This window comes from Vipera berus (genome assembly GCF_964194415.1).
Source record: "Vipera berus genome assembly, chromosome: 5".
In the NCBI taxonomy this organism is placed as follows: domain Eukaryota; kingdom Metazoa; phylum Chordata; class Lepidosauria; order Squamata; family Viperidae; genus Vipera; species Vipera berus.
In genome coordinates, this window is record NC_138207.1 from 45322814 (window position 1) to 45337483 (window position 14670).

Here is a 14670-nt window from a genome sequence, read left to right on the forward strand (position 1 = left end):
TGCCAGTTTCTGATACCTTTTCCTGCCTGAGAGATTTTGATCAGGTCTCTGTCCTGCCATGAAGAGCCAGGAGGTTTCAGACGCCTGTTTACCCTTCAGTTAATAAATGAACAGGAATCAACACAACTTTCTAAACGTGCAAAGATTTTGAATGATTCTGGCTCTAAAAACTCCGTGGTGTATGTGAGTACTAGAGCACAAGGGGAAGAACTCAGCATTAAAAATTCTTCCCTAGCTGTGAGGGGCATTCACTGAGATGCCCCTCCCACCAATGTCTCCACCGCAGGTGGAGTGGGCTGGCATTTGACTGTAAAAGTGGAGAGAACTGAGTTGAGTTTGCATTTTAGTTGCTGCCAAAAAGCAAGCCTGGACAGCTATCATCTCCTCCACAAAGCTGCTTCCCATCCAGCAAAAGATGTATCACTGCCTTTGGCTCCTTGGAAAAGTTCTGCTCTTGGTGAGAGTGGCTGCCTCAATTAACTTTGTCCATCACCACTATGAGGAATTGGTGCAGGCGCTGTTCGATGTAAGGGGTTCATGCCCCTATATTACCAGGCTGTACAGCATTGGGCGCAGTGTCCAGGGCCGCAACCTCTATGTGCTGGAATTCAGCGACTCTCCTGGCATCCATGAGCCCAGTAAGTGTGCCCAGAGGTATAACTCTTATATAGCTGAAAAGATGCTTTTTTCTGCTCTGCCTGATCAATGCACAATTGGGTTCAATGTGGTGCTGGAATCTTTGTGCCTAATGGAATCAAGCCAGGGCCACAGCATTCCTAGCAGAAAGTTCGGTTAAGTCAAGGGGAAGCCACCGGTGTGTGTGTGTGGGGGTGTGTGTTTTGCAGAACAGAACCAGTGTTTGGATTGACATTGACTTGTATAATTAATAACACAGTTTTTAGAACGCATTGAGCCTCATGACATGTCAGTGGGTTCCATTTCACATGAAGGTCTGAGAGATTTGTACTAGCAGCCATCTGCGGCTTGTAATTAAGGTAAAATTTAATCCCAGTTCCAGAGATTAAACTCCAACTTTCTTTTTTTAATGCTGTACTTTAATTCTACAAAATACTGTAGCTAATTGGGCAAAATTAATATTAATCTTAGAAGATGACAAAACCCTTACTTCTCTCTGCACTACCTTTCTGCCCTCACACTCATAACTTAGTTGTTGCAAATTGTAGCTTTGATGGACTACACTTTTGAATAAGTGGGACAGAGCCTGTCATTGCATCACGTTGACAAAGGGAAGGAAATACAGGCGCCAGACTCATAATTATGCAGCAACAATTCTAAGATCAAAGATCATGTGTTGAAGCCCTTGATATACCTTTACCAGCTAAAGCAAAGATGTTTTTCATTAGAAGCATCCTAGTTAATGAATACCTTCCCAAAGCAGTGTACTTAGGAATTACAGAAGCTGAAGTTCAACATGTCTGGAAGGAACTAGTCTACTGGTAACCATTATCCAGTAGATGTCAGGCAAAAATATTTTTATTCAACTAGGCATTGTAAAATTAATTCATCAGTTACATTAAGCAAAAGAGCAGATAATTAAAATTCTTTAGACAATCCTTTTACTTCTATCTTTTTATTTTTATGATGTTTGAAAGTCTTTTATATTTGTACACCCCAAAGGCTAATTAAAAGAACAGTATTTGTGTTTTAGTAATTTAGTAAATGCTCGTTTCTCTGATGTGCAAAGATCAGCATTTATCAGTATGTTATCCATTATTAATACTACAAGATAGATAATACTAATAACTAGTAAGGTTTCTTACCATCAAGGTTAGCTGGTAAACCATTATAATTCATGTAAAGAAATCTCATAGACCAGCTGGTTCAAAGTTTTTTAAAGACACAAGAAGAGGAATACAGAACTGATGAGAAATGAAAAGGGAAAAAGAGGCTGGAAGGTTTACTTGGATTTTCCCGTTATAAAATATACAAATATTTTTATTCTTTTGTGAGCAAAGTAGGACCACTTACATTTGCAGACATACTGCCTACAAATGTAGAGACTTCTTCTGTAAGAAGGCTATAATTTAATAGCCTCCACCATAGTGTTCTGCAGGGTTCATGTAGAGATAAGGGGGCCATCTATGGGGGAAGCAGTTTTACATAAATGAATTTGAGGCTAAACGAAGCTGATTTTATTTCGCAATTTACTTTAACCCCTGTAGAGCTTTAGAAGGCTGGAATGTGACATGCTAGGAGATAAGCTGAAGAGGAACCGTGGAAGAGGAACACTGTATGAAATAAGGAAATAGAGACCCTGATTATGTTGTTGTGACTGTGCCCTGCTTTTAATTTACTATTACAGTAAAAGATTTGCCCCCAGGATACATACCATTCTCATACAATGCACTGCTTCTTCCCATTTTCTCGAAGCACAGATTCCTGTCCATTGTCCTATGCTTCAAGATCTGTGAGAAAGACAGCAAGACCTCTTGCTTTGCATGAGACAGTGAACATGTGGTCTGAAGAAGCACATAACTTCACAATGAGCTTCTTTCCACAACACAAAAGGCCACAGCTAGATTTTCATCATCACAGAATGCCATTGGGGAATCTATTCTGCTTCCCCCTCCTGCTTGACCTCAATGTTTATGCATCAGCACCCCGTTGTGTTGAATCTGTCTATTCTGTTCCAATGTCAGCAAATTTCTCCCTTTCTCAGTGGAGCCAGAATTCAAGTATGTGGCAAACATGCATGGGAATGAGGTACTAGGCCGGGAACTGTTGCTCCAGCTTGCAGATTTCCTGTGTGAAGAGTATCGCCATGGTAATCAGCGCATTACACAGCTCATCCATGAAACACGCATTCACCTCTTACCTTCAATGAATCCTGATGGATATGAAGTGGCAGCTGCCCAGGTACCAGGCAAGCATCCCTTTTTTATTTCAATAGTCATAGTAATAACAAAACTTAGTTTTAAGACAACAAAGGGAGAGAGGAAGGGCAAGAAAAGAAACATAATTAAGTTTCCTCTAATTTAATGCTTACTGGATGTGTTGGAAGTGCAATTTTCAGAATGTTTAGTCAGTTCCGGCACTTCTGGAGATGTCAAATTGGGAAAGCCAAAGTCACAGACAATAGGTCCAAATTGCAACAACTGAATTAAACTTCTATGTCAAAAGGCAGTACATCTTAAGAATAGACTCAGGTGACTGCTACAGAATATTGTATAAATTTATCACGATTACTTGTTTGTGATCTTCTAGAGACATATAACTTGCCACTATTAAGAACTTATAAGTGAGAGAGTTGGATCTTAATCTGATTTAAAAGGCTACATATTGTAGTACTATGCAGTAAAAAATAGAGCATATGCTTTGAATGCAGAAAATCTATTGGTATCTACTGGTAGAAAAATTAGGACTTGTGCCAGTCAATGTCAACAATACCAACTAAACAAAGCAATATCTAATTCAAAATAAAGCAATTCTCTGTGTTCTCTATGGTCACATTCAGTCACAGATGCTGAGTTGTAACAAAGCTCCCCCTATCCACTATGATCTGATGATGCTATAGTTGCAGGCTTGTAAAAATGAGAGATTTCAATCTTTCCCCATATTTTCCAGTGATTGGGAACAGGCATTACATTGCAGTGAATACCATTAGCCAACTTGTTTTCACTTTCTTGCTCTTCAAAGGATGACTGTACTCTCATTGGAGGAAAGTCACAGCAAATGGGGGAGTTCCAAGTAACAGCCTTTTCCACAAACTCTTCCAAATTATAATAGTGCACTTAACACAGTTCCAAACTGTTCTGACCATTTATTGTTTTGGATATTCTGAGTAGTTTATTGTTCTTTCGGCAAAGGATCTTGAGCAAGGCAAGTAACATTGATTAGTAAAGGCAACAGCCAGTTTCCCAGCCCAAGGGAAAATTGATTTCTATAACTCAAACTGATTTCTTGGGCTACAAAAATAAAGGATTTTTTCATTTTGTGTTTATGCACGGTGGCTTTGATGACATTTGCCTTAAGGAAAAAGAGATATTCCTTAAAATATAATCATCTTTAATTTAGGGTTGTCTGTTGAATTCTGACTGTGCTAATAAATATTTGGCAACTATTCTTAGCATCCTGAAATCCAAAAGCTCCTGAACGGCTTTTATTCTCTTTTCTGAAATGTGTATCTCCCTTTTGATGAGTCAAGAGATAAGCTAAAAGTTGGTTAGGACGCTGAGCTTGTCGATCAGAAGGTCGGCAGTTTGGCGGGTCAAATCCCGAGTGCCGCATAACAGAGTGAGCACCTGTTACTCGTCCCAGCTTCTGCCAACCTAGCAGTTCGAAAGCACGTAAAAATGCAAGTAGAAAAATAGGGACCACTCCGGTGGGAAGGTAACAGCGTTCCGTGCGCCTTTGGCGTCTAGTCATGCCGGCCACATGACCACGGAGATGTCCTCAGACAAGCGCTGGCTCTTCGGCTTTGAAACGGAGATGAGCACCGGCCCCTAGAGTTGGAAACGACTAGCACATACGTGCAGGGGAACCTTTACCTTTACCTTTAACAGATTACACAAAAATGTATTATTCCTTTTTTAGAACCAAAGTTCTTTAGAGTATGTCATTGGGAGAAACAATGCCAATGGAGTCGACCTTAACCGTAATTTTCCTGACCTCAACACTATCATGTATTCCAATGAGAAACAGGGTGGATCCAATCATCACATCCCTTTGCCAGATAATTGGAAAAGTCAGGTAATATCAATCCAATTAATCCCTAATGTGTGTATCCACTTATATTTCATCCACTCATCCATCCTAGCCATGTGGTTGTAGAAACTTGTGATGGCTGTGTAATGCATGTTACTGGGCTCTTATAATACTGTAGGAATTAAGTTCTCCATACTGTTCTCTTTACTTTTCTCTAAGAGTCAAATTACATATGGAGAAAATCCAACTGCTTTAATACCATACCATAGTCCTTTGGAACATAGGAATGAGAATCACATTTTTCTGGGTCTCTGTCTGTTTATCTAGAAATGGAAAAGTAACATGGTCAGAATTGGTTTCCAAATTCTTAAACATCTGTTAGGAACTGAGCAAGACCATCACTTCTGATGTTAGCCAGGTGAAGTCATACATACATTAAATTAGATCAGGATGAATATAAAATCTGCACACTTCCTTGTGCCTTTGTGTGTGTGTGTGTGTGTATGTGTGTGTATACATGCATGTACCTGTGTGCACGTACACATGCCCGCCTGTATGCATGTGCATTTGCATGCTGCCTTTAAGTCCTGGTGACTGCTTGGGCTAGTCCCTGCATTTTCTTGGAAAGATTTGAAAACCAATTTGCTATTGCCTCTTTCCTGGACTGATAGAGTATGACTGGTCCAGGGCTAAGGCAGGACTAGAATTCACAGTCACCCAGTTTCTAAAATGCTGAATCATGGCTAGATTCACATATTGTCCTAAGCCATGGGTTGCTTAAACATGATTTGCTAAATAAGGTACAATGGGCTGGACATGCTAAAACATAAAGTTTGTGAACCTTCATAGTGATGTGGTTCATGCAACATGTAATTTTAACCAGTAATAGACTTCAATAGTGTGTTTGTGTGCTCTGTGTATGAGTGTGTGTGTGTGTATGTGTATATGAGAAGGAAGGAGGGAGAAAGGAAGAAAGGACAAACAAGAAAGTCAGATTATAATTATAAACCAATCTATTGAACTGTGCCCAGAAATCAATTAGCAATTGGTGCAATCAAAAAAAGAAGGATTTACAGGGCTTTGTAAATGGGAACTTGCTAACTTCCATAATAATTTCCAAGGCCAAAGAATTTTGAGATTAGAAAGCAGTCATTTAGGCATTTTTACATCTGCATTCTGGGTATGTTCCCATGACGACAGTGCTGCAAATCTGTACCAAATTAGAAGTATTAAGAATCAGATTGAGCATCTGGCTTGATATTTTGTGTATCTCTGACAGGTAGAACCAGAGACATTGGCTGTAATTCAGTGGATGAAGAGTTACAATTTTGTTCTCTCAGCCAATCTTCATGGTGGAGCTGTAGTTGCCAATTATCCCTATGACAAATCCCATGAACAGAGAATTCGTGGCAACTGGCATGCAAATAGCACCCCCACGCCTGATGACACCCTCTTCAGAAAGGTGAGAAATGTCAGGGATAATGAAAGCAAGATGAAATGGATTCAAATCAATATCTGTACGGAACATAGGTTCTCTTCTAAGAGACCATTTGATGCTGGCTACCTTCACATCTACATTGACCTCATTTTGGTTCCACACACCAACATGACCAGCATGAAATGGATAATAACATATACCAGCTTAACTGTGACTGCACTTTGAACAAATACCCTGTCTTGGGAATTAAGCTGAATAGGGATTCTATCCAAATTGAGATCCTAGAGAGAATTCAGATGGGAATGCCTCTTCTGTTCCTGGTTATCTTTGGTGCTCTTTTGCATCAGTTCTCAAGACCAAGGATGGGGTAAAAAAACTGGCATCAAGTGGCTCATCCTCTATTTGTATACACACACACACACACACACACACACATTTTTCTCCCCCTTGTTCTCCTGCCACTCATGGCAAGAGAAGTATTAGGAGAGAAGTGACGCAGTGCTTCCTTCTTTCCACCCATCCTCTTGGTCACTTGCCAAGAGGGGGTAGAGGAGGAAAAGTGGGACTTCTTACCTTTTTTAATGTAAATTTATTTATTTATTTATTTGATTTTATATACCGCCCTATTCCCGAAGGACTCAGGGCGGTTTACAGGGCGAATTAAAACAATACAAATAAATACAATTAAAATAGAATTAAATTAAAACTAGCCCACAATTAAAACAAATTAAAATTAAAAATTAAAAATTAAATTAAAACCCCCTCAGTCCAGGCCAGAAAGATCAAATAACCAAGTTTTCAGGTCCCAGCGAAACGAGCGAAGGTCCGGGGCAGTCCGAAGTTCTACCGGCAGTTCATTCCATAGGGCAGGCGCGCCCACAGAGAATGCCCTCCCCCTTGGAATCACCCGCCGGCATTCCCTAACCGGCGGAACCCTAAGGAGGCCCTCCCTGTGGGAGCGCACAGGACGATGGGAGGCTGATGCTGGCAGCAGGTGCTCCCTGAGATAATGCATGCAACAGAACTGCTCTTCCAGTGTACTGTTTAAAACACCCTCCTCCCTCAGGGCTTCAGTGCTATGATGCCAAAACCACGGTGAGGAATTGTATTTTATACACATCCAGCAGTCTTACAAAAAGTTGCTGGACATATATAAAACAGTCTCTTTGCAGCTTTGGCACTGCAGCCCCAGTACATGGAGAAATGGACAGCTGAGATGAAGGGAAGTGCCCCTTCAGCTGGCATCGTTGTGGTAAAGCAGAATTTTCATGGTAAGAATAAATCCATTAATGGGTCCAAAAGGAACTGGTACCAAAAAACCATTTCCTCTCCTTCTCTATCCATGGGTGGGATAAGAAGAACAATGAAAGAGAAAGGAGGAAAAGCGACTCCTTTTCTCCCTGTTCTCTGATCCTGGCATAGAACTTCTCCCTTTTGACCTTTCCTAGGGGAAATAGGTCGTTTTAGTGCCTGGAGAACTAGAATCCAAAAAAATCCCGCTTTCCTCATTCACTTCCCACTTCCTCTGCCACCCACAAGTTGAAAGAGAAATGAGAGAGATGATTTTTTTTTGGCACAGTGGGAGAGCAAAGCAAATGGCCCTGAAACTCAGGGCCCAGCAATCACCTCAAGGCAAGCCTGCAATAGCCTAAGATAATCAAAAGCAGCAGGCCAGCCTCCTTCCCTAGACTTACCTCAGAACAATGCATGGCAGACTACTTATGCTGGAAGAAACAGAAAAACACCACTTCTGAAGTGAAAGATGAAAAGATGAGCAGAGGTTGTGTTCATGGTAATCTGGAGACAGGTTGAGAACACCATATATTAATATCCTTAATTAACAATGAATGGGTTGCCTTTATACTGTGGCATGCAGATATGTGGATTAATCCCTAATATTGTAACTGAGGTGTCCAGTTGGATAGTAAAGTTAGAACTGAAAAAAGGATGTGTTGTAAACATGAAGGAAGAAACTATAGTAAGATGGAGGGGAGGGAAGCTTAAAATGTAAACCGAGTGCAGCTGCTGTAAATACTGTGGTACTGTATGCATTTTATGTCACATCCCAGAAGTGGCCAGTGATCAGTTCTGGATTTTAATTCTGAGTCCCTGACTTTTTTTTCCTGGAATGGGTATTAAGCAACTAGTTCTGTTGTAAATAATAATAATAGAGTCATGTATTTAATATTACAAGAGTTTGTTCAGTTTGCTCTGGAAGCTCTCAACTTGATCCTCAGGCAAAATGACTAGTATTGCAATATATCTTGTGTAGTACAGCATCATACCTATAATTTAAAAACGGCAATGAATATGTATGCTTGTTTGCAATAATGACTCATAGCCAGTCACTGAATTACTTCTAGTCTTCGAGTTCTACAATGAGAAAAACAGAGGAAAAACTTCAAGAAAAAAAATGCAAGGAATCCAACTCCTACACAGTGAAAAAAAATAAGATTACCGGTATTTTATACACAATCTTTTGGGGAAAGTTTTCAGTATATTCTTCCTGATTCTATTAATTGCTATTTTTGATGTTTTAAGTATTATTAATCCACTGCTCATATTTTTTGTTTTTATTTTTATTTGCTATTTATTATATAGACCTCTGTAGAGCATCAAGGAATAAAACTGTTTTAAATAAATTATAAACATACTTTGATGGGCCCTGAACTGGCAGTGAATAATTCAGAAGCTGCCAAAAGGGCTGATTTGATAATGGAGGTGCTGGGCTATTACCCTACTAGGAAAGTAAAAAATAAACCTGGTGATATAATTCCTCTATACAAAGTTATGCATTTGTAAAATGCTATATGAAGTTGATTTTAAATAGTAAATAATAAAATAATAATTGAGAAATGTAGAAGTAGAAAAGTATAACCCAAATTGTGTGATGTTGGAATAACACCCCCCCCCCAAAAAAGGTTGAAAAATTACATTAAGGTTTCGTTAAGTGGGGGGAAATTGAGTTATACAAAAGATAAAATATTCTTTTTCCTCCACTTCTCAAAATACTGTAACCCAGATGATTTAATAAATGTGAAAGGCAGGAAATTCAGAACATTTACAAATAATACTTTTTTGAATTTACTTTCACAAATGTTATGATGACAACCAGCTTAAAAGGTTTTAAAAAGAGTTAAGAAAAGTTTGTGGAAGATAAAGCTATTTATCACAATGACTGCTCATTATCTCTAATAAAAGAGACACCATATACATCAATACTAATTGCTAGAACAAAGAGAAAATCTACTGCACATTTCCCAGTGATATTTGATTCATTGGTCTGAAATAAAATATTGGGTTAAATGGGCCTTTGGTCTAATTCCACAGGGCCTTTTTAATGTTCTTATGCGGAGGAAGGGTGGGGTTGGGAGGGAGGGGGAGGGGGAGGAGGAGGAGGAGGAGAGGAAGAAGAAGAAGAAGAAGAAGAAGAAGAAGAAGAAGAAGAAGAAGAAGAAGAAGAAGAGGAGGAGGAGGAGGAGGAGGAGGAGGAGGAGGAGGAGGAGTGGGGGAGAGGGGAGGGAGAAAAAGAAGAGGAGAAATCATTATTTTCTAACACTTTGGCTCTTTCAATCTTTATGTTTGTTTCTTGTTTTGCTTTGAACAGTGTTGAGTCTGCTACATAATAATGAGAAGCTAGGAGACTAATATTGCAAAGGTGATATTAAGGTCTCATTTTTCCCTTTTTAGATCTAGAGTCTATTTCCAGCTTGCAATGTGACTGGACAGGTGAAAATATATGACCAGCTTGACATTTTCTTTCCAGTTGGCCAAAACCTATTCTTATGCCCACGGATGGATGCACCGGGGTACAAACTGTGGAGACTTCTTTATTGATGGCATCACTAATGGGGCATCCTGGTACTCACTCAGCAAAGGTAAGGCAAAATGGGGTGACAGCACAAGAGAATGAGAGTAAGTATATTTTGAAGAGAAGACCTTGAAATGTTCCATCGTGTAAGAGGAATGGCCTTTAGAATGATTAGGAAAGTTCCCTAATTTGGAGCTCTTCTATTGTTTTGATCTTTGGTCCTCATACTCAAATATCGTGTCATCAGGAGAGGCCCTTTTCTGCATCCTTTTAGTTGGTGACATTTAGCTCAAAGAGATGCTTAAGACTTTTTATCAGTGTTGCACTGGCTAAAGATAGTTTTTTGAGTTATTCAACTAAATTACAAAAAACAGTTTTGTTTTAATGCCTTTTTTCTAGCCCTTCAGGTTTTGCAATAACCTGCTATTCCTTAGCTTTCTAGTGTTTTGTTTCTGATGTATTTTGGTTTGCTGCTTGCTTAACTTTACCATTTTATTTTTTCAGTTGATTTGTAAACTATTCTGAAGGTTTGTTTGGTTAGGAATTATGTTGCAGATTAAACAGTATATACAGCTCTCTGTGTCCTTCAGGGATGCAGGATTTCAATTACCTGCACACCAACTGCTTTGAAATTACCCTTGAACTGAGTTGCAAGAAATTCCCACCACAGGAGGAACTAGAATATGAATGGCTGGCAAATCGGGAGGCCCTTATTGCCTACATAGAGGAGGTAACAAAATGACACAATATCATTCTGCTTTTTTAGCAAGTCTTTTTAAAAAGTTGATCTCCTCTTTCTTTCATGCTTCTAAGATGGTATGTTATATAATGAACCCTTGATTTGACTATTTGGCAGTGGCATACCATTGCTACATACGGGCAATGAGAATTGCATTGTCTGCTAACTTGGGGGTGACAAGTAGGCTATCCAGAGTGTTGGTGGTCCATGTGGAGTCAGGATGGTATTGCTGGCACATCTACCAGCTGTTTGCCTGTTAACAGTGCAGCATGGTAATAGAGGAGGGGGCTGTTAAAAAGTTATCTGCTCCCATTGTCTAATATGTTAAGTATACCACTGCTTTTTGAATAGGGGCATGGCGCACCTATTAAACCTGAGTGCCCATTAAAGATGCTCTTGAATATTCATAAAAATGCCTATCTACTACTTTGCACATGCACAAAAGTATGTTTCTTACCAGTCCTCATACTTCTATCTTCTCAGTGCTTTCTTGTCACTGCTGCCCAGTCTTCCCAGTGCTTTTCTGTCAGCCCTTAGTTCCAAATCTCCCACCATTGGTGTGCCACTCCCAGCATTCCCCCCATTTTTCCCTAACTCTTCCTAGATGAGAAAATACAATTCTGATTAGATATGTGCAGACTCATTTTTTTCTTGTTCATCTAATAAATGAATCTAGAATACATGACAACTCTGGAACTCTGTCCAGATTTACAGACATTAGGCCTTTCTATGTATTCTGAAGCTGCTGATGGGTGAACCTGGGACCTTCCAAACACACCACATTTCTGTTTTATCACTGAGCTGATCATTGTGAACTGGGAGAAGATCTTTTCTCAGACCAGTAAAGTAGCCCTATCACTGATTAAGCTTCAGACAATATGAACTGTTGCTGTATTTTTCCTAAGTACCTTGGTCTCAGCCCTAAGGCTGTTCAGTATTTCTCTCTTGCAGATTCACCAGGGCATCAAAGGCTTTGTGTCAGATGAGAACAACAACAAACTTGTAGGAGCTGTAATTTCTGTGGAAGGAATTGGGCATGATGTCACTACAGGTTGGTACTCAGCCTAATACAAGCTAAAGCTCTTTATTTAAAGAGTGCTTAAATTGATCTCATTGGCATTTACTGCACTGTAATTTGAATTTTAAAACTTGCTAGAATTTAGTAACAAAGTAAGAAATTAAACAGTAAGCCTATGAAAGCAATTCCAAAATTGGTGCCTGCCAAATTTATAAGGAGGACTTACACAGTCAGAATTCCCTTTCTGGAGATTTTGGAAGTTGTAATTCTATAACAATATAGGGAACACTTAATAGTGTAGCATTGTACCATTTGCTTTAGACTACGTAATGTATCTACAGTTTATGTTTGTGTAAAATATACGTGGAGTCAGCCTGGTTTGTGGGCAGGACGTCTGGAATTTGTGATATTTTTAATAACTTTATTAAGCTAAGTCGAAAGTTTAAAAAATGTGGCTGAAGGATTCTGACTCTCTTAGGTTGCATTTCACCATTTAGAAGGATAAGGAAAAACTTACTTTACATCTGGGATTGTTTACTTATCCGTTCTTTTCAACCATTGATATATGCTATATTCAGCTTGAATGTATGAAGGTGCAAATGGCATGCAAGAATTCCATGTTTGTTGAAGACGTTTAGCCCTTCATATGATGAAGAATGAATGAGGAAGTTGTCTATAGAATGTAGGACATCAGCCACCTCCATATTTGTGTTCTTTTGCATTCATAATGAATATTTGAACAGAGCTATGGGTTCCTGAAAGCATTTCCTTGTACTTCTTGACAAATTAATCAAAACATTGGTTTAATTGCTCTTTTGACAACTTACTATTCAATGACATTTGGACACTGATGGTTGCAGGGAAAAAAAACTTTGTGAGTGATTGTCAGGTGATGTATCAGTAATTTGTTAATTCCCATTCCACTAACTAAATGATGGCACTAGCTAGAATTTTGTCCTTCTGAGCTTCCTCATCTTCAACTGAAGTCTTTATCATCTGCATCTTTTAGTATCTTCTTCTCTCATGTAGGTGAACATGGTGACTACTTCAGGCTTCTATTGCCTGGTAATTATAGAATTACTGCATCAGCAGATGGTTACGAACCTCAGACCCTGATGGTGACTGTTGGCCCAGCTGAGCCCTCACTTGTGAGTACTGAAGGAAAGAGAAAATACAATGCTCCCATTTCCAATATGAAGCATAAAGTAGAGTAGGGAAGGAAAAAGAAGAAAGTATCTGCATGTGTATGTGTTCCCTCAATTGCAGCATATCTTGAAATCTTGATTAATGAAAATATTATGGAACGAGAAATTACTTTCCAGCCCCAAAGAATGGTACACCTTTTCTATACTAGAAGGAGGAAAAAATCTAACATGAAAATACTCCCTACATTTCCCTTAAGTATAAATTATCCACTAGTCGCATAGTCTATCTTGCAATTTAGTTAGTTTGTAAGAGTCTGGCTTATATAAGGAACATCGATTTATGTTTCTGCTAGCCAGAAACAGCTTTGGCTGGGAAAACTTTGCAACTAATATTTTTCAGATTATTATCCAAGGTTATTCTTAAACAGTAGCCAGTACCTTGGTGCCCTAGCATTTATTTATTTATCTAATTTATAGTGCTGCTTATCTCATGAGCAAATGACTCTGGGCAGCATACAATCCAGCCCTAGTTGGACTCCTTTTAAAAAAAAAGTCAGTCCAGTAGTCACTGGAAGAGAATTAGTTATTGCTGAATTATATGACTCCCAAGCAGTGCCAGCCAGCATAGCCAAAGGTAAGGGTTGCTGTAGTTCAGCAACGTCTAAAGGACCATAAATTTCCTACCCCTGCAATAATGTCAGATGATTCACCATAGTTAAATGTTAATTTTCCCATATCTTCTCCTTCATATCACTGATCCGAAGAATTGTTGGAAATTAATATGACACTTAGCTGTCTGGCACTAATCATAGCATTCCTTGGAAATCTTTTGCTGTTTCTCATTGCTAGAAGTATGCCCAAATCTGGTGCTAATTTATAATCATTGTTTGCCTCAAGGATTTAAATTTATCTTACATCTTTTTATTGGCCTTTCTGATGAAAGTCTACAAAACACTTTTTAGTTACATCAAAATCTAAATATTAGCTCTAAGCATACTTAGCTCTAAGCATAAGCAGTTTTTGAAATAGAATAATATATTATCAATCTAGAGATCATTAACCTCTTATAAAAAAAAGCCCTGTATAATAACAGAGATCTATACATACAGATAGATGACTTTCCTAGAATGTAGTCTTCCTGATTCACTGATGGAAAGTTGACAAATATATACTCCCTTGTTGTTTCACTGCATAGTTTTATGTGTTTTTTTTAAGTCATTCCAAATGAGAAAAAAGAGGATATGACAAGCTTCCATCTGGTAGAGTGAGAGAGAGAGGGTACAATATGTAATGTAACTTTTCATTGGATGGCATTTCAGTGACTTTTTTTTCTCTTTCAGGTGTATTTCCAACTCAGACAGAAACCTTTGGAGAATCCTCCTGTACCAAAGGCATATAAGAAAAGGTCCCACAATAAAGTGCAGCAAAAGAAAATTGTCCCACGGGCTGCCCCATGACAGACACTACGATGAAGACAGTCCTTGTCTAGATAAAAGCTGACACATGCAGTGTCAACAATAGTGGCAAATGAACTTTTTAAGAAGCACCCAACCCTTTGATGACCTCACAATCCTGAAATGCATGTAGAGATTTCTGCTTATTAAATACATATATTTAATAAGGAGGACAGGCATTAGGCTATCCTGTTCTATGATGTTCTAATCAGTCCTATGTTTTAATTTCCTCCCTGCCTTTTGGCTTATACCCCTTCTTGTAGTCTTGAAATAGTTAATTGAGCCAATTGACTCCAGATGTACAACTCCATTCCTACATGAGAGTTTTTCAACATTTCCTGTGGAGGGGGTCATTTTCCTCTGGTGGGAGCTCCTACTTTACCCCAACCTGCGTTCTACC

At 38.9% G+C, this 14670-nt stretch overlaps 1 protein-coding gene across 1 annotated transcript; it reads left to right on the top strand.

Annotated features, from left to right (window-relative positions):
* Nucleotides 1-415: 415 nt before the first annotated feature.
* CPN1 (carboxypeptidase N subunit 1) lies at nucleotides 416-14426 on the top strand (the record flags this gene model as incomplete). The annotated part of the gene is made up of 9 exons (XM_081328257.1): nucleotides 416-638; nucleotides 2681-2877; nucleotides 4555-4710; nucleotides 5945-6127; nucleotides 9870-9981; nucleotides 10505-10644; nucleotides 11605-11704; nucleotides 12701-12819; nucleotides 14157-14426. The coding sequence occupies 9 exons, from the start codon at nucleotides 416-418 to the stop codon at nucleotides 14271-14273; spliced, it is 1347 nt and encodes a 448-aa protein (XP_081184383.1). The 3' UTR covers nucleotides 14274-14426.
* Between the last annotated feature and the right edge of the window lie 244 nt (nucleotides 14427-14670).